The sequence below is a fragment of the Crotalus tigris genome, unplaced genomic scaffold (assembly GCF_016545835.1).
Source record: "Crotalus tigris isolate CLP2741 ecotype Arizona unplaced genomic scaffold, ASM1654583v1 scf7180000022411.5474196:2289641, whole genome shotgun sequence".
Classification (NCBI taxonomy): Eukaryota; Metazoa; Chordata; class Lepidosauria; order Squamata; family Viperidae; genus Crotalus; species Crotalus tigris.
This window is the reverse complement of record NW_024099112.1, coordinates 1,718,291-1,741,293: the sequence shown is the minus strand read 5'-3', so window position 1 is coordinate 1,741,293 and position 23,003 is coordinate 1,718,291. Positions and strand designations below refer to the sequence as shown.

At 39.4% G+C, this 23,003-nt stretch overlaps 1 protein-coding gene across 3 annotated transcripts; it reads right to left on the bottom strand.

The window, feature by feature from the left end:
• Positions 1-1,515: 1,515 nt before the first annotated feature.
• Positions 1,516-19,578, bottom strand: SHISA4 (shisa family member 4). Of its 3 annotated transcripts, none has more exons than XR_005553651.1 (6): positions 19,426-19,578; positions 9,165-9,336; positions 7,094-7,227; positions 6,175-6,351; positions 4,735-4,889; positions 1,516-1,634 (listed from the first exon to the last, which is right to left on the bottom strand). XR_005553651.1 is itself a non-coding variant. In XM_039319080.1 (5 exons), the coding sequence occupies exons 1-5, from the start codon at positions 19,487-19,489 to the stop codon at positions 4,843-4,845; spliced, it is 594 nt and encodes a 197-aa protein (XP_039175014.1). In that variant the 5' UTR covers positions 19,490-19,578; the 3' UTR covers positions 2,071-4,842. The 3 variants fall into 3 exon arrangements, 1 of the variants encoding a protein (XP_039175014.1); XR_005553650.1 differs by lacking the exon at positions 1,516-1,634 and adding an exon at positions 2,071-4,643; XM_039319080.1 differs by lacking the exon at positions 1,516-1,634 and having other exon boundaries at positions 2,071-4,889.
• Between the last annotated feature and the right edge of the window lie 3,425 nt (positions 19,579-23,003).

Genomic DNA, 23,003 nt, shown 5'->3' with positions numbered 1-23,003 from the left:
AGCTGTTAACAGAATCACTGCAGTTGATAAGTTAGTAACCTGGTTGTAAAGTAAATCTGGCTTCCCCATTGACTTTGCTTGTCAGAGGGCTGCAAAAGGTGATCACATGACCTTGGAACACAGCAACGGTCATAAATGTGAACCAGTTGCCAAGCCTCTGAATTTTGATCACATGATCATGGGGATGCTTCAACAGTCGTAACTGGAAAATGGTCATATGTCACTTTTTTCAATGCTTTTGTAACTTTGAACGGTCACTAAATGAACTGTTGTTAAGTCGAAGACTACCTGTACTTGGATAGGAAACCACCAAGAAATCCTAGATCCGTTTGCAGACTAGAGCGGGAGGTTGCAAAACCTCTTAGATTTAGACGAATGCAACAACAGGCCCTTTCTCTAACATCATCGAGAAACCTACATTGCGTTCGCGAGCACCCGCACCCTTCCCAACCACGCAAAGCGTCTGGAGCTACAGTACCCGCCTCTGCTTCCCCGAAGGTCGAAAGAGGGGCGGCCGAAACAGCCAGGAGGGCCCGGCGTCTCTTCCCACTAAGACACCCAATGCTTGGGCGCTCTTGGCTGGCTGGAGCTCCCGCGGGATCGGGTGCGGAGGAAGAGGGCGAGGAGCCGGGCAGAGGCAACCGGCTGGCGACAGAGGCCTGCTGAGTGGATGGCGCGAAGTCGGACTTCATCCTGCAGGAGGCCGGCATGCGCCGGAGCTACAGGCTCAGCTCCGGGACGCACAGCTGCTCTTCGGGGCCGCGTTGCCACCAGCAACGCCATTGAGCAGAACATCTGATGGCGGATTTGGACGCAACCAGCGAGAGACCGGCGAGGACAGGAACCGCTGGCTGGGCCCAAGGCCGCCCGCTCACGCCATTCCTCCTGAGGGTAGCCAAACGGCTCTTCTGTGGCGCGCGTCCCCTGGACACGTGACTGAGGGGCACCGTGGAAGTTGGGGCAGCTCCCTCGAGCGGTCAGCGTTTCTCACCAAGAGTGAGCCTTGGATTGCAATGGGGCAGGGACGGCCTTGCCTCTCTCCTGGCCGCTGTTTTGTGAAGTTCGCCATCCTCTTTTACTGGGAGCGTGAAATAGTTCGTGACTTCCAATCCGGGTGTTATGTGGCAGGTGCCTGCCTGCTTGAATTCTAAAGCCCTCTTGACTAGAGGACTTTTAGGTTCTTCATTTTCTGTTGCTTTGTCTACTTTGTGGTCTCACCAGTTCTTGCTTGAAGGCAAATGGTATTTCTTGCAGGTGTTCAGTGCACCATTGTTTGTACTTTGTCATATTGTTGTTTGTGGACAGTCTGCTAATTAGGCGATCTACTCTTTCTCTGGTTTCTTTGCAGAGGTGGCAACTGCTGTCTGTTTTTATTCCTATTAATTATCCTGCCTTTTAAAATATAATTCGAAGTGGCAAACATACCCAACATTCCTGCCTCCTCTGCAATGGTCACTCTATCCAGAAACATGGCTTTGTTTCAGAAGAACAGCCTAGTTAACTTCAAAGGCCATCATCTCTGGCCAGTTGCAATGTCAGCTACAGATTATGGGAGTTGAAGTCTAATGCATTTGGAGGGAGCCAGGATTAGGAAGGCTGTTCCAAAGTGAAAGAGAAAATCATATTTGGAAATTCTGCAAGAAAAGAACAACTATTAAAATCTTAAGACTTGAGTTGAAACTTTTTTTGAACACCAAAGCTTTTGATCCAAACGGAAATCGACATTTCTATGGCAACCAGACTTTTGTTCAGTATTTAAGATATACTACATGGGATGACCTGGCATATAAATTAATTAAGAGGAAATTTTATATTTTAAGAATCAGCAAAACATACTTGCCATTGATTCAAAACATTATGGCTCTTTGTTCCCCTCCCTGTGGATACCCTCCTCAATGCATTGGAACAATGAACATACTTGCTTTCTCTTCTCCTTGTCAAATATTAACATTTTCCTTTATCAAGTTCTTAATTGTTGGCAAAGGAAAGTTTATTTCTCCTGCTCAAAAATTATTCTAGGAGTATCTATCCACTAACTACAGAAGTAGAAGAAATACACGCATACACATATAGCAGTAACTTAATCAGTATTTACAACTTTAATCTACATTGTAACGGACATTTTGCAAAGCAAATGTTTGCCATTCTGGTTAGAATAAGAGACAGCGGTGCAACGTTGCCACAATTCAGCAGCCATTCCCATACAGTGGGAATATGGTTTGAGCAAAAGGGCTGACTCCGTTAGCTTCTTCCTCCAAAAGTTTCTTTCAGGATTCAGAAATGGTCAAATGCACGGAGAGGATGTCTACATTGTGGTGCTTCAGCATTGCTAAACACGTTGGTTTTGCAGAGCTCTGTGCAACATCAAAAGGCATATGCCCAATGCATGGCATCTTCAACTGAGTGAACACATTTTCCCAGCTGCTGGAAACCATGAAGTTAGTAGGCATCATAGCACATAGTGGCCTTTTCATTTTCTTGCACAGGAATTGTCTTTATACTCTGGTTGAAGCATCATGCATTTGTCTTGCTTCCCAGGCTTTCTCTGTGCTCCAAATAATTTAAATACAGCTTTTGCAGATACAAAGTTAATATCCCTTCAACAGGTGGGGAGGAATAGGTGGGACTATCCAACCTCATCACACTAAATCTTGTTGATGTTTGGAAAGAACAATGAGATGTAGTGGCAGATTGATAAATTGGGTCTTGCAACAGGAATGTGTAAAACGTACTATTCTGCAACAGCTTCTAAACTACACTATAAATGACTTTCTGTTCTGGAAATCTATGAGATTGCCCTAGAATGGCCAGACTGACATAGTTAGGAAGAAAACAAAAACCTTCAGTGTTCTCTGCAACATTCCAGCAGCAGAATGATAGATTTTACACATAATAAAATGCAGATAGAGCCTCAATAAACAGCAAGGACTTCCAGGAGAAATAGGCTAACTGCATAAAAAATAGGCATCCATTTCTTAATAGGCGTTCCCATGCCCCAGGAGTACAATTAATTGATCAGAGGCAAATCTGAGAGGCTGCATTCAGGACAAGTAAAGGGGCTAGCTAACATTAGCTAATCTTTCTTAGTGAAAAGAAAGGAATCTAAACTGAGTTAGAATATTATGAAAGAACATATATTTATGTACGTGAAAGGGGTCTCACCATGGGAGAAAACTTTTTTTTTTTTCACATAAGATTTGAAAGAAATTCTTGCAGTTACTTTTGGGCAGTGACTATTAACAAAAATAGCAAGTATCCTAAATGATATTGCCCTCTCTTCACATTTGCATAAAAACAAAAGTGAAAGATGCTGGTTGATGAGTTCCAAGATTTAAAATAGAAACCATGGAGAATGCCCAGATTGGGGAAGGCTGTGTTAGTTAGGAATGCTGGAAACTCTAGATCAGGGGTAGGTAATCTTGGCTCTTTTATGACTCGTGGACTTCAACACAAGTCATAAAAGAGCCAAGGTTGCCTACCCCTGCTCTAGATCAACCCATTTGGATGTTGGTGGGAAGGATTTATATAGAAATGGAACTAACCAGGAAAGGATGGACTAAGATTTCAACACTCCTCCAAATGGCTATCCAACTACCATATCTGTAGTTTAACCAAGGCATCTCCCTAACACTGTTGCTGAACCATTTTGAAGCTTGTTTAAATTCTGAAGTGCCAGTTCTTGGCAGGTTCTTTTTGTTCCTTGATTTACCTTGGGAAATGATTTATTTAGAGTGAATTAACAGATATATATATGAACTCATAAGATACCTCTGGCATTAGTAAAGAATTCAAAATCCGATTTAAATGCTTACTTTACCTTTTCAAATACCGAGATTTCATATTAGTGTCAGGGCAGTTTATACTGAAAGGTATAAACAGTGAAAGGTTAACTCTCATTAGATTGGTCCAGAATGCACAAGAGAAATTTCAAAATGCTTTTCAATACAGTAGAGAAATCATTTAAATAAATCCCTCTGAAAATTGAAATTATGCTCAACAGAGAAGAGTTACTTTTGTCACCCTTTTTTTTTTCTTGGAAAAAACACAGAAAATCTGTACTTTCACTTGCAGATGAAATGCCAGCAGTTTGATATCTGTATCTTCAGATGATATTGGACTTATTATTCTGTGCCGTGGAGCATGAAAGACAATGTGTCTTCTCTACTCCTCATCTTTAAACAAGTCTTTTTAGGCTCACCTACTTTTCCTATGTATTAATTGCACTTACAGCTTTATTTGGAAATATTTATGGGCTTTCAAACAGCTTCTCTTCCAGATTCTGATCATGATCTACTTAATGTAAGGATCTTTATCAGCACCAAATATCTTGGGACTTTCAATATGTATCTTAGGCCTCAGGGCTTCCTTAAGACATAAAACATCACCTGGAAGTTATGAAGAATGGGTCTAAAATTGACCCTCCTGGCTATTTAGTGAAAGACAGCTTCATTTAATTCTTTGCAACCCCTCAGAAGCAAACTGCCTACTCCCTACTCCCTCTGAAAAGTTTGGTTGGAGAGAGGGCAAATCTGTCAAATTACATGTATGGTGCTTGCACCAGCTTTGTGCACTTGCATTTGTAATGATCAGCTACTTCTTGAACTATATAGAAAATGAGGAGGATAAGGCGATTCTCTCAATATCTAGGATGAATGGAGAAAAGAATTAAAAGTCACAATGCTTCCTACCATGCAGAATAACTAAAAAAAAAAAAAAACACTGGAAAATACTGACACAGGCTGGAGTTTCAGGATTGTAGGAGTCCCCCTACAAGTTCTGTAAAAAGGGAGTTAGCAGCCCCAGAGAGAAAGGCTTCTTTTCATTAGTCCTCCAAGATTCTTCTCAAGTAGTAGGCTGTGTGTGTTGCGGTGGGATGTATGGTGGGGGAGCTGCAGAAGAAAGAAACTGACCATTAGAATAAGCTTAGCAGCACCTTGCCAATCTTTGCTGATCTTTTAAAAATAAAGCAAGGTCAGACTTTAGTGCTTGGATAGGAAACTAGCAGTCAGTAAATTGCCATGCACTAAGTTGAACTTGAAGCAGATTTTTACAGAAATGCCAAAGGTGAAACTGGGTCTAATTCAAGGTTAGATATTCTCCACATATATGAGGATTATAAAGTTACCATACTCTGGCCTGCAAAAATCCAGACAACCTCTAGGTGATAGCAAAGGAAATTCTTTGCTGTCATCTTCTAGTGGTCATCATCTTTGCAGCCCTATATAGATAGAAGTCCTAGAGAAATGTCATGTCATATTTATATATCTTTTATTCTGTTACATTGCTACATTTTATGTTAGTATAGTATTAGGGGATAAAGCCTCTTATTTTGCCTTGCTTTACTCATGGCCATCTTGGATTTTAGAGGACAAGCCTACCTCCATGTTTTTCTTTCTTCTTGTTCCTCTAACCTTAATGTTCCCTCCCTGCTTTTCCACTGTTATTCCAATACATCTTCAACTTTAATCAATCTTTCCCCTACCAATTAAGAGATGCTCTAGAGCAGTGGTGGCGAACCTATGGCATGGGTGCCAGAGGCGGCACTCAGAGCCCTCTCTGTGGGCAAGCATGCCGTCATCCCAGTCCTAGACCTTCAGCTGGGTTTTATAAAACCTTTTCGCTTTAGGCCTCCGCCGCCATGTGCAAAAAAAAAAAAAAAGGTTCAATCGGTCAATTTCAACTTCTCGCAGGAAAAAAAAGATCTTGCAAAGTTGGAATTGATTGATTGAACTTTTTAGTTCCACCCAGTCTGCCGTTACTACCGCAGCCACGCCCAGCCAATGGGCCACGCCCAGCCAATGGACCACACCCAGCCAATGGACCATATCCACCCGGCACTCGACGATGCATAAGTGGGTTTTGGGTTGCAGTTTGGGCACTCAGTCTCTAAAACGTTCGCCATCACTGCTCTAGAGATTAAATCTCTCACATGAAACTCAATTAAGTCTTACCATTGCCTAACCAAAAACATGCATTGATAGAATTTCTTCTATCTACGCTTACTAAGACTTGTTTGGTGCCTATGACGTAATGAGTACTGTGGATCATTTGTGCATGATATTTTCTTAACAGTATTTCTCATAATTCTTAAATGACATTTCGAGAGTTCATACTAAATATGTCTGCACCATACCTGGATAGGAAGTTTATCATTACTTTATACTCTTTTCTCACCTGAAGGATTGTAGTATGGTGGCCCGGGTGGATATAGAGGATACTGTGCTGCTGGAACTGTAGGTGGGTAGGGAAACACAGGTGCATATCCAGGATGAAATGCTGGCCCTGCTTTTGGATCCACATGATAAGGGTCTGGAGGCTGATCAGGATAACCAGAAAGTGGAATCTCCTGACCTGGATTTGACAAACTTTTGTGAGTGCATGGTCTGCATTGATAGTAAATCTGTGCAGCAATCTGGATTTGAAAGAGAAGAGGTGACTTGGAGCATGCATGGATATTGGCATCACATCTGTTGGAAGCTGTTCCCAGCCTTATAACGCAATCCCAGGAAATGACATGTTTGATTTAAGGAGATGCCAGTAGGTATAATCTGCTCACTGGTGTGCATCACCTTTCCTCCTTTGAATCCAGCTCACCAGAAACATTATTGAAAATTCTCCATATTATAAGGTAGCCTTCTCCAATTTGCCAGTTTGTAGTCCAGATGTGTTGGATTGCAGCTCCAATCATTTCCTAGCCAGCCTGACTCTGGGAAAGATTCTCCATCAGAATGCTCATATAAGCAGCATAAGCCTAATTGCAAATATAGTATTATATCTATGAGAAAGACGATTTTGGTATAAAGCCCAGTATAGCTGGCAAAATCAAGAAAACAAGAATGAAATAGATTATGTCTTAAGATAATGCTATTCTGAAGTAAAATGCAGGGCTCTGGAATTATAATAGGAAATTCCCAGTTTCCTATGTAGTGAGAATTACAGTAGAAGCTGCTTGAAGACTTTTCCCCAGGTCTCCCCTTCCCACCTTGAGCTGAATTGCTATTTATGACATTATTAGTCAACTAACTCTCTCTCCAGCATTCCCAGTTCCCCCTCTATCTCTCCCAGGAGGCCACAACAGAAGGGCTTTTTCTACCTTGATAAGGAGTCTGCATGTGATGCCGTCGCTGGTACAAGTAGCAGCAGGAACACAGGAAGCAGCAGACGATGGTGGCAACAATGGCCACAAAGAGAATCACAGCTGAAGCGATGCCAGCAATGGTCCTTGGCCTGCAGAGCACAGACAAAGACAAGTGGATGTTGTTCATGCTATAGAATCTGCCACTGAAACAGATACTAATGACTCCTTTACACGACAGGGATGGATGAATTCTCAAAAGTCCAGTCACTTCTACTGCCCACCTTCACAAGGTATCTTTGGGTCCAGTTAAAAAAAACAAAGAAAAAAAATCTGTCAAATATGGCAAAGAACTTTTAAAAATACAGCAGGTGACCAAGGAATTTCCTCCTGATTTATTTAAAATTTTAAAAGAAATATGTAGTAGCAATAGCAACCAGGTATTATTTGAAGAAGGTTTCTTCCTTTCTTGAGATCTTGGATGGATTGGGGTGTCATGCACACTGTCAAATGGACAACCCAAGAAATGATGCACAAAAAGAACCAGTGTCTGGACAGATTCTCACATTTCTGTGATCATGGTGGACTTTTGCAGCAAAGATGGACTTTAGCAAAGCTGCTTAAAAAAAAAATATTTCCCCAGTCTTTCTGTGGCCTGTTTGGGCCGACAGGGATGGAAGAAGAGGAAAGAGGAGGAGGATCTTGGTAATATTTATTTGACCATGAATTCCTCAAACAATGTCCCCCTTCAAAATCCATCTAGAGGAAATCCTAAATACATTTGTACATTCCAACTAAAGAGTAGATTTAAGACAAGACAATCGGCTTGTCTTAAAAATAATTTTAAAAAACTATTAGAAATGGATAGTTTCAAATCCCAGTTATAAATGTAAGAATCTCTACTTTATGCTTCAGCAACCATTGAAGGAATAGATCAAATTATTTCAATATTTCAATACTGTACTTACAATACTATACAAATTCAATATTTTAATATTCGTGCTATCGTCATTATGGTTGAAAATGAAAACAAAATCACAACTTCCTTCAAAAGGATACCAACAAGCCAGTTGGCCAACACAGATCTCGCTCCAGCACTTTTACAAGAGGACACTTTAATTAAACTTGAACTTTTTTTTATCTTTTCAGGATTATGGAGCTCCATAAGGCTTAGTCTCATTTGGGATTGATATCCAATACCCACCATTTATTCTTGATCAATACTGTTCTAGCTGTACTTTGGACCGAGTTAGGAGAAATGTGTGAAGGTATATCAGGTATGTGTTAGAAACTCTTCCTACTCAGCATTCCTAAAAAGGCTTGAAAAGTTTAAGTAAGTAGATTTGCGTATCAAAAATTATCTGTTAGAAATTTTCTTAAAAACACCCCACGACCTTTATATACATATGTCTACAGTTTAATTCTTGGTCTCATCTTGCTTTAAAAAAAGTTAAAACTCAGATGCCACATGGTTACTTACTTCCCTTTGGAAGTTTGTGTTGTTCTCTGGCATGAGAATTAGAGATTTCAGCCTCTCCGCCTTCAACTCTTATAAAGTATGAAACTAGTATCTCACTTCTCATCCTAAGCTATATAGCAAGAGTATATTGGATTCTGACTTAGCAAGTTATGGGAACCAAGCTTTATGACTTATAAATCATGGGTTATGACAGGAGTCCATAATCAAGGCCTGGATACCATGTGGCTCATGAAAACTTTGGGTGCTCGCTCCATGCAAGGGAAACTAGATTTGATCAGGACAAGGAAGAAAGGAAAGCTCATCTCTTTCCCCATGGGCTTTTTTTTCAAACCATAATTACCATTACTACAGCTACACAGGAAGAATTTTGACTTCAGAAAACTAAAGACACCCTCCTGAGAAAGGATGAAGCATTTCCTCCCCACTCCATTCTGCTCTGATCAAACTGAACTCCTAGCTGCATCTCAGTCATAAGAGCAAGAATATATATCAGAGGGGTTGCTTATATCCCTCTGCTCTGCTTCTTTTGGCACTTCAGAGGTAACTCTAAGTCTTCAATCACAATCTGGATGCTTCCAACCACCTTCTGTGGCTATTACATATTTTTACCCAAAGGTCATGCAGTGCTTTTGCTGCCGTTCAGTGAGAAGGTTCCTGAAATCAAAGCAACAGAAGCGATGGTAGCAATCACCACAGCAGAAAGAGGGAAAGTTGCAGTCTATGCCACGGTGCCAGGAGCCATTTCTGTCTATGTACCACTTGCAGTCTTCATCAGCCGAGACTGAAAGGAGAAAGAAAACACTCCTTTTATCTATTCCATAGAAAACAGAAAGCGGTGAGAAACTCTCTAAGAACACTGTACAGGGACCACCCTGAAATTTCCTACACAACAGCCTCTGGGAGTAGCTTAGGGATCTATAGTCAGAGACCTTCCAGAATTTTGCAAGCTATCATCACATGGTCTTTCACAATAGCAGGGCCATCCCAAAATTTAAAATTAAACTTGAAAAATGTTTGCGAGATTATTAGATCTTACAAAATCATGTAAGCTGTTTTGGCACATTAGGCAAGAATGCCAAAATCTCTTTAACTTCTTGCAAGATTTTGGTTTTCCTGAAATCTCACACAATTTTGTACTGAACGGTGAGTTTTTCCAATTTTTTTAAAAAAGTTTTTATTTAATTATGGGGTTCCACATACATTATTTATGGCTTTCTCATAAATTATACCATTCACAATCCCAGATAGCTGCCACTGGATATAAACATCATCCCCCCCTCTCTCTCTCTCTTTTTAAATATAAAAGCAATATTGCAGAGGTTGGCAATCTAATGATAATGGATATTTTCTTTGGCAGTTGTAAGACTCTCAGGCTTAATATTTTTCTTTTAAAAAGTTTAATAGGAAGCTGCTATATAACAAAGTAAAGTGCCAGCTTCTAGAAATATCAGAATGCCTCAAAGCATAATAGAAATTATAACAGGTATATTTACAATTAAAGTATACCAGGACATAGTTCAGTATTTTCTTAGACAGTGTGGGTATCTGCCTTCTACAAAACAAAAGGAAATGAAAAGCTGGTATAAAAGACAATTTCTTCTAGGGCAGGGGTTCCCAGCTAGGGGTGCTTGTGAGACGATATTCCAGGGGGTGCAAAAACTTGGGTTTAGAAGTTTCAAAATTATAGTGTATATGCATAATTCGTTTTGAACTTTTGTAAGGGGTGTGAGAATATATCAGAAGCGTTCTAGGAGTAAGGGGTATAGAAAAGGTTGGGAACCACTGTTCTAGGGGCTGATCCACATCAATTTTCTCTTCAAGGAAAAGGGTGTATTGGTCATGGCCATCATGGCAACCATGTTGTATAACAAATACAGTATAAACAGCAACATAAATGCTGCTTAAATTTGTAGATTATTGCCACAATGCATTATGTTTATTCTAACAAAATTAAAACAAACTGCGAATTGTATGCAGCATATAGCATATTCAAATATGATATATATGTTCATTGTTGTAATAGGTGTGACTATGTAAATTGTCATCACTATCTAAAGTTGTATTATTTTGTTACATTTTTTTAAAAAATGATACAGAAGATGAATTACATGAAACCTTGTATCATTAAAATAAAGATAAGGGATATATACTCAGCTTGCTGTATTTCTTAGAAATACAGTTGACTAAATGCTGTCAAAAGGGAATAAAAAATATACATATGTTGATCATGTTATGTCAAACTTAGCCAAGCAGAGGAAGATAAAATTAAAAGTCTTGTACTGTCTGGCATACTTAGGTTTGGTCACGCCTCTGGTTTTTTATTACCACCCAGAGTATCGAATGAGTTCATTCCTATGATTTAATCCCCTTCATTTAAACATGTGACCTCCATAGATAGAACACGACCAGCTGTCTTGAGATGACTGGAAATGCTCACCCTGCACTCTAAACATTGCAACCATTTTATCGATTACAGTTACATTATGCCTCTTTTCCAAAAGTTCAAGTGATGTATATAATTCTGACCCTTCACCCATGTCTTTGACAAGAGTATGACACCGATTGCTTTATTGTGCTTGTCATCTTTTATTTTTTATTGATATAATTATAATACTTTTGATTGTTGCAAGCTGCCCAGAGTTATTGAGAGTTGGACAGCCTAGAAGATTAATAAATTATTATTACTACTATGGTGGGTCATGCAGTCAGCCAGTTGTTTAGACTGGTTTTAGCATTCTTATCCTTCCCATGGGCCTGGAATAGGCAGACATTGTTATTTTATAATTTTAAAGTTATTGCTGATGTAAGCTGTTTCAAATAAAGCTGCATTTTGCAATTGACTGATGGTGATTTTGTCAATACCAATGGTGCTCAAATGGTGCTTCAGATATTTTGGGATTGCCACAGTCATTCTATTTTTATTTGCAGGTCTTTATATTTTATGATTTTCTCATATTCTTTCTCTTCTGTTTTGCTATCTGCTATCCAGACTTTTGGCGGGGGGGGGGATTAGTCAATATTTATTAAATCTGGGCTATTATGTGGCAAATGCCTGTCTGCTTGAATTCTAAAGTCCTAGAGGACTTTGGCTTCTTCACTATCTATTACTTTGTCTACTTTGTGGTCCTACCAGTTCTTGCTTGAAGGCAAATGGTATTTCTTGCAGGTATTCCAGTGCATCATTGATGTTACTTTGCCATGCTGTTATTTGTAGTCAGTCTGTGCAATTTTCTGGCAGCCTAAACTAGGTGGTCCACTGTTTCTTCAGCATCTTTGCAGAGGCAACATTTGCTGTCTGTTGCTCTTTTCTCAGTGCTGACTTTGCATGCATTTGGCCTAGTTTTGTGTAGCCAGAATTTGTCTCTTTCTTCAAGTTTCCTGCTCTTAATAATCACCAGGTCTTATTATCTGCTTTGCCTGCTATTTTTGTTTTAAGTAACATTTTGCCTTTCCATATTGCTTTTCTATTCTTCATTGGGTAGGTCTCTCCATTACTCAGTAAGCCTGCACTGGGCCCCAACTTCAGTGCATCCCCTGTAGTATCCTTCATATATTCTCCCAATGCTCTTTTCTCTTCTTAAGTTTTCTGGTATTATTCATTACCCTCCAGACAACCCCACTGTAAATAAGTTTGTTAGGAAAGATTGTCTATTCCAAGAGAATATCATAATTAAATGGATATTTCAATTTGGACATTCCAAATCTGACACAATACAGTACTTTAGCCTATTATATACTATGCTGGATTTTAGCACAGTGATTCTAAACTCCTTGCATAGGATTTGTAATCTTAAAACTAATTTCCCCGCATAGGAAGATATTTTTCTTATAGAGTAAGATAGCTACTCACCACTATACAGCATTTAAAACACAAGAATAACTCTATTCTTTACTTGCTTAGATAAAACAAAATTCAGCCACAAATGTATTACTTATGCTGACTCATGTGAACAATATTATGAACATAAATAGTGTCTTTTTTCAAATATACACATTTGGTTCTACCTCTTCCTCTAATCCATATAAGGTTCTTGATCAACTGGATTAAAGGGCCTCTATAGCAGAGTTTTGCAGACTTGATCTGTTGGAATAAATCATGTTTATGAAATGACTGGTGTTTAGAAGTGAGATGGAAGTATACTGAGGAAACACAAAGTTGCTCCATTCAGTCACTGAACAAGGATAAGCAGGCCTCATATTTCGTTTTCTGTCTTACGTTACCTTTACTTTCTTTGATTCTCTGTTTCTGTAAGAGAAACAGCATTTCTCTCTTTCTGTAGAGAAAAGCTGCAGCCTTCTTTTCCCTGGCACTGGACAACTATAAGAAACAATTAACACACAAATCCTTTAATATTGATTTATTAGTGTTTTTGCCATTTTAAAAGAATGGCAAAATGGAAGAAGGCAGCTCGGGCTCTTTTCCACTGACACAATGAAGAGATGAAACGGCAAGGCAAGAGAAACCTAATCTTCTGACATGTCAACTATCTGGGTTCAGAAAGATGTTAATGCATACTCATCAGGATATTTGTATTTTCTGATTTTCTCCAGTTTTTTTCTCTCTCCCACTTTGCTACTATCCAGATGTCTTCATCTTTTTTATCAACAATTGTTAAGCCCAGGGTGCTGTATGGCAGGTGTTTGTCTTTCAGCCACTAAAACATATACATCCATGTCCATTTGAACCTTAGATGATGAGCTCATGAAACGTAAATGGTTTTTCTTAAATTATTGATTGTTGAAGTTAATTACTTTTTTATATTTTATTCAAGGATATTACCAAGCATGGGAAAGGCTTTCCCATTAGAATAATTAAAATTTCTGACCCTTAATTCTTCAATGCAGTAAAAGCATCTGCTCCTTATTGTATGTAGGACTGTGAAAAACTTTCCTTCCTCTTCAATTATTCTGGAGGAAAATGGGCATTTGCAGGAGGGCTGGATTCCTGCCTGTGTCATATCCTTCCTCTTTGTGATCAGAAAGGGTTTTTTCCAGTCCAGTTTTGTTAACTTCCCTTTTTCATTTTGAATCTTCAGAAATGTATTCAGCCTGAATAAACAGTTTGATAAATGTGCAATCTTCTGCAAGTAAAATTATTCCATGATTGATAGCCAGCATGCCCAACATTGTTATGATGTTAGGCTTAATTATAGAGACCCAGATTCCTCAATTAATAATGGAGCTCAACAGGTAATCTTGAGCCAATGATTCTCTCTCAAGCAAACATAACTCACAGGATTGTTTCCAAAAACCTTAAACTCTCAAAAAAGGCAAGTTATAAACATAACGGTAAGTTAAGAAATGCAACAATAAGATGTCCAGGATTTTTTCTAGCATGACCACAGCCTATATCTGCTAGAAATCATGAGAATTAAAATTAAAATCATCTAGAATACATGAAGCTAGGAAAGGCTGGGCTAAATAGTTTAATTATTGCTTTGATTATAGTAGTACTGTAAGTACTATTTGCGGACTCACAATAAGTTTAGAATCCTTTAGCTCCACTTCTCTAAGTTAGCGCCCTCGACTCCTATGATCCCTAGCCAGAACATCCATTAGCTATTGTATTAGTTGGATGTACTACCTGGAAATTAAAATTGAATTATACAAGACACAGAAATGAAACATTGCATAGCCTGTCTCAACAATTTTTTAGAATATAAAGCCACTATCAAAAGGCCAAGAAACTAACTACCATGATAAAATATCATTTACAGAGTTTGCAGATACAGCATACCCATTACAAGCAGGGCCTCAATGAAGAAACACCCTCAGGTTGTGTGAAAGAATGCAGGAGTCTTAATCAGCTGCAGGTGTCAGCACCATGGACAGCACCACACAGATGGAGACCAGGTTCCAGATACAAGCAGATTTCATTAGTCCAGGGGTAGGCAACCTTGGCTCTTTTATGACTCGTGGATTTCAACTCCCAGAATTCCTGAGCCAGTTATGAGCTATGCTGGCTCAGGAATTCTGGGAGTTGAAGTCCACGAGTCATAAAAGAGCCAAGGTTGCCTACCCCTGCACTAGTCCCAACAATGAGCCCAAAAATGAACAAGGGATCTTGAGAACTGCTATACATCCAAACTGGACAATGGGATACGAAATACTTTCAAACTGAATAAATAACTTTAGGCATTAAAAATAAAGCCTGCTAAATCTCTTCATCAAGTAATTACTGAATCAGTGGGACTTCAGTCATCAGCCATAATTTCTATTTCATTCTACAATCCCTTCCTTCCTATATTCTTCTCAGTGGATATCTCATTTTTTCCCTCCTTGCTATTGGAATTTCCTGACCTTCAACTATTTTGGAACTTCCTTTCCTTCAAAGATCCATAGCAAATTCTCATTTATCCCAGATTCAGAAAGTCCAAATTTCCACTAAGGTATTCACCTTGGAACTGCCTGCTCAATTAGCACCAGCAACCTTGGGCCAACAGCACTGTCCCTCCATCCCCCACTGTAAAAGCAAAATTAATATTTTCTAACTTTCTGTGAAGCTGACAAGAAGCACTTTGGCTCTGGCAATGGAAACCTCATTTAATGATTAGAAGTCTGTCCTTTTGGATGCTGTTCTACAGTCAAAAGGGATATTTTTTTATAATATGTTAAGATTTTGTTCTAATTGTATCTATTTTTATTACTTGTTATTATGATGACAGATGGTGTAAAATAAAACAAAACCCAAGCAAGTAGCACTTTACTGCACAAAGATCAGTGTAATTCCCAACTGTCAAAATACAAAAAAAGAAAAGGATTCTAAGCACATTTTGTATACAAAATTTCAAATAAAAAAAACACATCTTCAAAGGAAGCATAGGATGAGAAAATTCAAAACAAAAGACAAAACTCTTATGCATTGTTTAGGGTTGCCAACACTAGCTAAAATCAATCTTTGAAATTTCTCTCTCCCACCCAATAAATTAGTCAGTATGTCACCCAAGATACATGTGTGTATCTTTGGCTGCCAGAAGCAACATTCCCCTTCCAAAAGGCTGCTTTAGAACAAAACTATATTTATATTAATGGAATTAATAATTAGTAATTAAAAATAAGTCACCCCACTTACAATATTAAATGGTCCCCACATAAACTCACACATATAAACCACTTTCACTTAACATGCTGATATGCACACATGCATGCTCAAGTTCTTCTTTCAGCAAGAGGAGAAACAGGATAAGTGAAAGAAATGTAACTACATGGAGATGCAAACTGGATGTGCGTGAGGCACATGAACAAGACAACTGGACTAAGAAGAAAAGCAAGAGAAAGAAGGGTATTGCACAAAGATTCTTCCACCCAGCTTCAATATTCAGAATAGTATTAAAGCTTTGTAGGATGAAGGGTATGACACCATTTGGACCTCTTGTTTGTGTATTGTTTTCAACAGCTTCTTCTACTCATTAGTGAAGGTAAACTGACACCTCTGTTCAGAGATAGTTATTTGGGAGGAAAAAATATTCATCTAATGAAAATGTTATTAGATCTAACAGAGGTACTGTTATATATCTGAACTGAGACTTTGATAAAAGTCAGCTTGGGTTTTTTAAAGATTTTTTTTTTCTTGTCTGAAGTACCTTTTAAAAAATTTTCTATGGTTGAAAATGTTAGCCTGAATCTACATCATAATCAAAATTATTCACTGCCTGGAACAAATTCCTCGGGAGCCAGGATTTTTAACCATAGTATGCTGCAATAGCTAGATTTCCACATAATACCTTAAGTCATAAACCACCAGAATGGTCAGAATTCACAAATCAGCTAAAAACAAAAGAAACTATGGGATGGCTAGGCACATTACATAAAAGTTAATTATGCTGTCTGTCTGCCAGAAATTTGAAAAAAAATTTTCCTCATTATTATCTTTGTATCTTGAATAATAAACTATTCTCCTTCTCACAACACAATTTTTCTCTTATGATAAAAAATAAGCCTTTGTCTGTCTATTGTAACTATTTAAACCAACAAGAAATCTGTTTTCAGTAATTTATTCCATTTCAGCCACAGTAGCGTAATTAGCAAAATTAGGGAATAACTGGTTTATATTAAATGTTCTCAAGTAGATATGGATACTCTGAGAACAGGCCACTTTCAGGACTAGAGCTGTTCACACCACCAATATTTGAGAACATATTGATATGCAGGTTCTGAGGCTTTGCTGGTTAAAGAAATACAGGAAACCAGAAAGTGCCTTTTAAGTTTTACGTGTTTATTCAGCTGAATAGAGACGGACTCCTCTAAATGAGGGGAGCAACAAATGACAAGAAATCCTTGTATTTATTCTGTATAATTACATAAGCAACCCATCCAGCAAAGCTGACACACATAAGATAAAGATTGCACCCAGTAAGTCTGGCATACCATAGATTAGAGGGGAGAAAGCAGAATTAGCTAAACATGTTCTCATTTGAGTGTTACTTAAAGATATCGTATGTTCTTGGGTGGGTTAGGACATTGGGTGTTGTCCTTGCTATAGTTTTCTGACCCTGAATCCAGGATTACAAGTGACCAAAGAGAGAGAAGCCATCTATATGTATTCATAATTAATACTGTCCCCTAATTCCTGGTCATCAATATTTCTCATCATGAAATTTACCACAAAGTTTTATGCGCAATTTCTTTTCTTTCTTTATTTCTTTTTTTCTTTTTTTTTTCCTTTTTTCTTTTTTGGGCAGGATATCTGGTATACCAGGATTAGGACATAGTCCATCTCTGTTCTTTCTGGCTGAGGATGAAAGAAGTTGTAGTCCACCACCTGAATATACCTTAGAAGCTAGTGAGTTAGTCTTCTTGAAAACAAACCATCTTCTTATGTTTATGAACATAAGGATGATTAACATGCTCAGTTTATAAGTGATTAGAATTATTAGCATATTTCACTCCAAGGTCTTTTACAGAACAATCTCAGCCTGATTTCTTTTAGATGTTTTATGCAGATCTACAAATATATTATATATTCAAGATGGACAGTATTTAATATTTATTTGCTATGTATATGTAGGGGTGTGGGTCTATACATATGTTGTACATAGTATGTTTTAGGCGTGTGTCGTATATGTGTTTCACTTTGAGAGCAGGCAACTGAATTTCATTTTTGATGTATGCTGTTATGCCCATAGTAAAAAAATGACAATAAAAGTTATCTTATCTTATCTTATCTTATCTTATATTTTTGAAACCATTAACCTGGAGACTATTCTATGGTGTCTCCCTGATTTGCTAACTTTTCATAAATGTTGATAGACTATACCAGTGATGGCGAACCTATGGCATGCGTGCCAGAGGCGGCACTCAGAGCCCTCTCTGTGGGCACGTGCACCGTTGCCCCAGCCCCGCCTCCCCCCATGGCCCCTCCTCACCAGCAGCCCCCCCGGAGGAGAGTCACCCCTGGACATGGACCACACAGCAGCACAGCCAAGCACATGGCAGCAGGGACAAGACTCCACCCTCGTGCAGTCACGCATAGATGATGCTGCGGGGCGTGGGCAGAGGGGATGGCTGCCATGATGCTGTTGGGCCACCTGGTCAATCTGGTATGGCGGGCTGTGGTCCTGCGGGCAGATGGGGCGGGTGCGTAGTGGGGGCAGGGTGGGGGGACAGAGCGGGGGCAGGGGCGGGGCCAGTGGGGCAGTTTTTGGGCACTTGGTCTCTAAAAGGTTCGCCATCATTGGACTATACTTTCAAAGCCATGTGTCTTTTCTGAACATTCTGAATCCCATAGTGTAAAAATTCTACATTGCAAAAATAATACTGTAACATTAATATCAGTGAAAATACCACTGGCACAATCGTTGTATCAGACAACTTTATATCTGGTTAGGTGACTCCACTTTTCCAGGGATCAGCAATGCAGTTTTGAGAGTAGCAGACAGCAACAAATTTAGTTTCTAAACATTAAGTCACTACAAGCTCTTCAATCCAGACACAATTTCACCTTTCTACAAATAGCCTCTTTATTTTTAAATCTCATATACTTCAGGTTATTTAACTCCCACGGGTTCCTATAATTATCAAGTTTGCATCCTTCTTTAACCACAGACAAAAATAATTCACACAGAATCATCATCCATAAACATTTCAGCAAGGCAGGAAAAAGACCCAACTATGATTAGATGCAGGCATTTCTGTTTGTAAGCCTTTCCAAGAGCCTGCATTGCTCAAAGGAGTGGGGCCAATTGTCACACAAAGTTCTGTTGTGTAATTGTCAAGTGCTGTTTCTCCCCATCCCAAAGTCCTGGATATAAACAATTTTGTACAGCTCCAATGTAGTTCAATGGAACACACTCGGAAGTTTCCCCTATTTGTATCACTTCTTTAAATTAATGATTATTTTCTGGTCCTCCAGTTTCCAAGATTGATTTGGAGATGATATTCCAGCTGAGGGTTTCAATCCAAATGACACAAATGACAACCCCTTCTATAGAAAAAATGCAGACCAGCTCAATAGAGATAAACGCGGCTTTAGATGAAAACGGCAATATTCCCCGTTCAAAACATCAAAACAACAAAATAACACCGCAGGTCCCACTCTTGAATCACAGAGATTCCTCCTAATTCCTCTAGCGATGATGGGTATTTTCACACATGCTCAGGAGCGCCCTTGTTGTTCCTTTACTTTCAAGAGGGAATACAAAAATAGTTTCCAAAACAAACACCGGGTTCAACCAGAAAGAACCCAGAGAAGCACTATCACTCACCCACACCCTGTCCTGACCAGGCACAGATCTAGCGTTTGCTTCACCCAGCGGGCCTGCGCCTCCCTCCTGTTCCGCTCCTGCCGGGAGCCCAGCGCCGGATGCACGGCGCAGCTGCCTCGGCCGCGCTCTGTTTCCCTCACCGCCGCGCGCCCTCACCCCGGCCTTACCCAGGGTTGTAGCGACTAAGCTGCAAAGCACCGTCCACACCACGGCCCAGCTCCCCATCGCCATTCTTCTGAAGGGCTTCCAGACGCCCGGCGGACGCTGCGGGAAGGGGCGGGCGGGGAGAAACCGGATCCGGGTGGGGGGGGGGACGCCTCTTCTTCTCCCAAGAAGGGAAGCGCAAATCGCGGTGGGATTCTAAACCAGCTGTCGGAGCTGCGGGGCCTGCTACGGAATCAGCAAAGACCGTAAAAATTTTCGTCGCAAACTGCTTTGGTCGGCAGCCGGGGGTGGGAGGGACGGTGAACGATGGTATTTGTGTTCTCTGAGCGTCTCAAAGAGATGCATGGGGGTTGGGGGAGTGAAGGAAAAAGCAAGGCAACAATTCCTCACTGTGCAATTGAGGAAAGCGCCTTTAACTCTTCATTTCTCTCCCTTTCCAAGTTCTCTGAATAACTTTCTGTCACAATTAAAAACTAAAGGATCATAACAAAACTTAATGGTATGCAACAGAAAAACTTCAGGGACACTAAATGACATTAACTCATAACAACCTGGCAAGAGGCATCAATTATTTTTAAAACTGGTTTTAAATTGGAAAAATTAAAACTTTCAATATCTGAAAAGTTTCTAAAGTACCAGTCCAGGAAAGCTCCAGGGACGTGATTTGATAGCTCAGCCTTCACAATCCGGCTTATAGAGCAATGTTGCCCCACTTCTTCTACCGGTAATTGTTTGCTCCATTCAGGGTTGCCTGAAAATCATTATTGCAGCCAAATATTTCTTGATTAAGATCCCCATATTCCTCAAAAAACTGATGCCTATGAATGAAAGACATTTGAATCCCCAAATAATCATTGGATCACCATGAAATGCATACTCTTATCACTAGAAAATCTCTTATTTTATCATAATTGCACGCAGACCAAACCTTCCTTTATGTCAGTGAACTAGTAAGGTGAGATTTTTTTTTCCCCTGACAGTCTGGAACACAAGGCTGCTTCAAAATCCTTTGATGCTTCAAGTGAAGCAGTCAGTGATACTCTGGCCCAGCCAGCCAGGTCAAAGTGCAAAATTAAGCCAAACAGCCAAGTATTCAGAGCATATGCTCATCATCCATAATTGTTTGGACATGTCTCCATAGGCCTTATTTTCTGACTTGTAATCCCACTTCATGGTTGTACGTTTATAATTGCATCATAATTGCATACCTTCTCTCTTGCCGTTTCTCCTTCTTCCCTCCTTTTTTTCCATATTGCCCATCAGCCTCGGAGGCCCACTTCCTATATTGTGAATGCCAATTTGTTCCTAAGCCTCTAGTACCTGTCTTGCTCTCTCCCTGAACAGTGCTCACCGTTGCTCTTTACATCCCTCTGCATGAACACAGATTTCACTCTTTAGCTTTTGATTTTCCCCTTCCACTAGTTTTTCCTTTCCCTCTATGTGTATCTTTTGTTTTGTGTCTGTTTTGTGCTTCCTCCGTTCCTCAACTCTCACTTTTGTTGATCCCTGTCTTGAGCTTAAGACGATGTGATTTCTGGGGTGTCAAAAGGGGGGGGTTGCTTTATGCTTCTTCCCTTCCCGTTTCTTGCATGTTGGCCCACATGTCTGAAACACTTTATTTTCTGGACTTTGGCCCTTTTTTCTTCTTATGTTTTAAACTATTATGTTGCGTCTTACAATATAACAAACCGATACGATCATTAAGATGTGAAGAAAGGCACATGGCAGAGATCTGCTTTTATGACATGTAGGAGAGAACCTGTGTTGCTCTCAGGCTGTGGCATGTCTCCCTGGGTTTTGCTTGGCTTGCACCTTCTCTCTGTTTACAGAATAATTAAAGACATCTCTTCCACCAGGCTTTTAAGAGTTAAGATTATTTTCAGTGTTTCTTGTTGTTACTGGGAGAGATAGTGAATAGTGTGCTGGGTACTGTATTATAGTTTGAATGTCAAAACTTTGTTACTTGGATTCTTGAGCTTACATTGTATCATATTCCTGTATTTTATATATGAGTACTATGTGTTGAAGCATGCTCCAGATAATAAATGCTACAATGTCTTACAAAGTATAGTACCTTGGGATGGTAAAGCAAAATCTGGGCTAAAATATGTATTTTCCATACATATCTCAGCTATGACTGAGAGCACTGTGTCATTATGCAGAAGCAAAGTTTTTGATTAGGGCATCACTAAGAACACCAGTAGCCAATAGTGAGAGATACATGAGATGACCTATAATTCATGTCAGGTGGAAAAGTCTCAATTCCTTCATAAAATGAAAAGATTTGATTTTGGGAGAACTAAAAGCAAACTGAGTCTTGATCTTAGAGCTGAAGGAAGTTTGAAAAGAATAGGCTCCATACCTAAGGCAGGTGAGAGAGCGAGCAATTTTCCATCCAAATGCACCATGAAATCACCCATTTGGCTTTGAGTGGAAAGCTTTCTGCACATGACCAGAAATACCAGAAAACCCTATACAGGCGACCAGAAACACAATGAAATCACCCACCCAGCTTTTGGAAAAAGCTCTCTACACATGACCAGAAACACCATGAAAGAAAATGGAGCTGTGTATGCATGGGTTGGTCACTTGCCTGCTGCTTGTGTGGAGCTATCACCTCTCCTCACCCCTACCAGTTAGCAAAGCCTGAAAGGCTGGGGACCACTGTGTAAATGAAGGAAGGGTGTGAAATTATGTCAAAACCTTTCAACCTTTCCAGTAATTAAGGAAGACAGGAAGAAGATGGTTCTCCGTTTCTGTCTATAAATGTTAGATCTAATAAGGATGCAGGGGACATGATACAATAGTTGCCTCCAGAAATTGTAGGTTTTTAAGAAGAGATTGGACCATTTGAAATGGTATAGGATTTCCTGCAGGGGTTGGACTAGAAGATCTCCAAGGTCCCTTCCAATTTTGTTATTCTGTTAATAGGGCTTTTTATTTGGATAAATACACACACACACACACACAAAAAAAAAAAACCTTTGGAAACTTTGTTGCAATTGTCACTTTCATTTTAAAAATTATAATTGTAAGGATACATTTTAAAATTAATTATAAAGTTGGAGAAGTGCATATTCTCATGTCAGAGAAAACTGTTTTATAAACAAGGGGAAGATGGCAGGAATTTTCAGGACCAAGAAATCAGTAGCCACATGATTGTTGAATTGAAAAGATGGGAAGAGAGTCAGAATTTAAGGTCTTGTTAGAGAATTTCTTGTGCATATGGCTTCCTAATTTTCCGCACTAAATTTACCTATATAACTTTCTTGAGATTGCTTTGGAATATGAAGAGGAAAAAAAAGTCTAATCATTATATTTGGTATAAAGCCAAACAGTGATTGCTTTCCTTTACTTCCAAGCTAAGAGCAATATCATAGTACAGTACCAAGATTAAAAAATAAATGTTATTGCTGCATTTAAAGAAGATGAAGTGATCAACAGACATGAGAGTTAATTAGGCTTTCCCACTTACTTTGAAGATTCATCAGTATTAGCAACAAGTACAGAAAGCCTTGCAGAGTTACTGGAATATTTCAAAATCTTGCACTCTACACATGCTCCATCACTCAAGGCTTTT

Coding starts and splice junctions, on each gene's coding strand:
- SHISA4 (XM_039319080.1), bottom strand. CDS start 19,489: ATGGCGATGGGGAGCTGGGCCGTGGTGTGGACGGTGCTTTGCAGCTTA. Junction 6,352..7,093: donor CATGCAGACTCCTTATCAAG/GTAGAAAAAGCC, acceptor TGTCAAATCCAG/GTCAGGAGATTCCACTTTCT. Junction 4,890..6,174: donor ACCATACTACAATCCTTCAG/GTGAGAAAAGAG, acceptor TTTCTTCTGCAG/CTCCCCCACCATACATCCCA.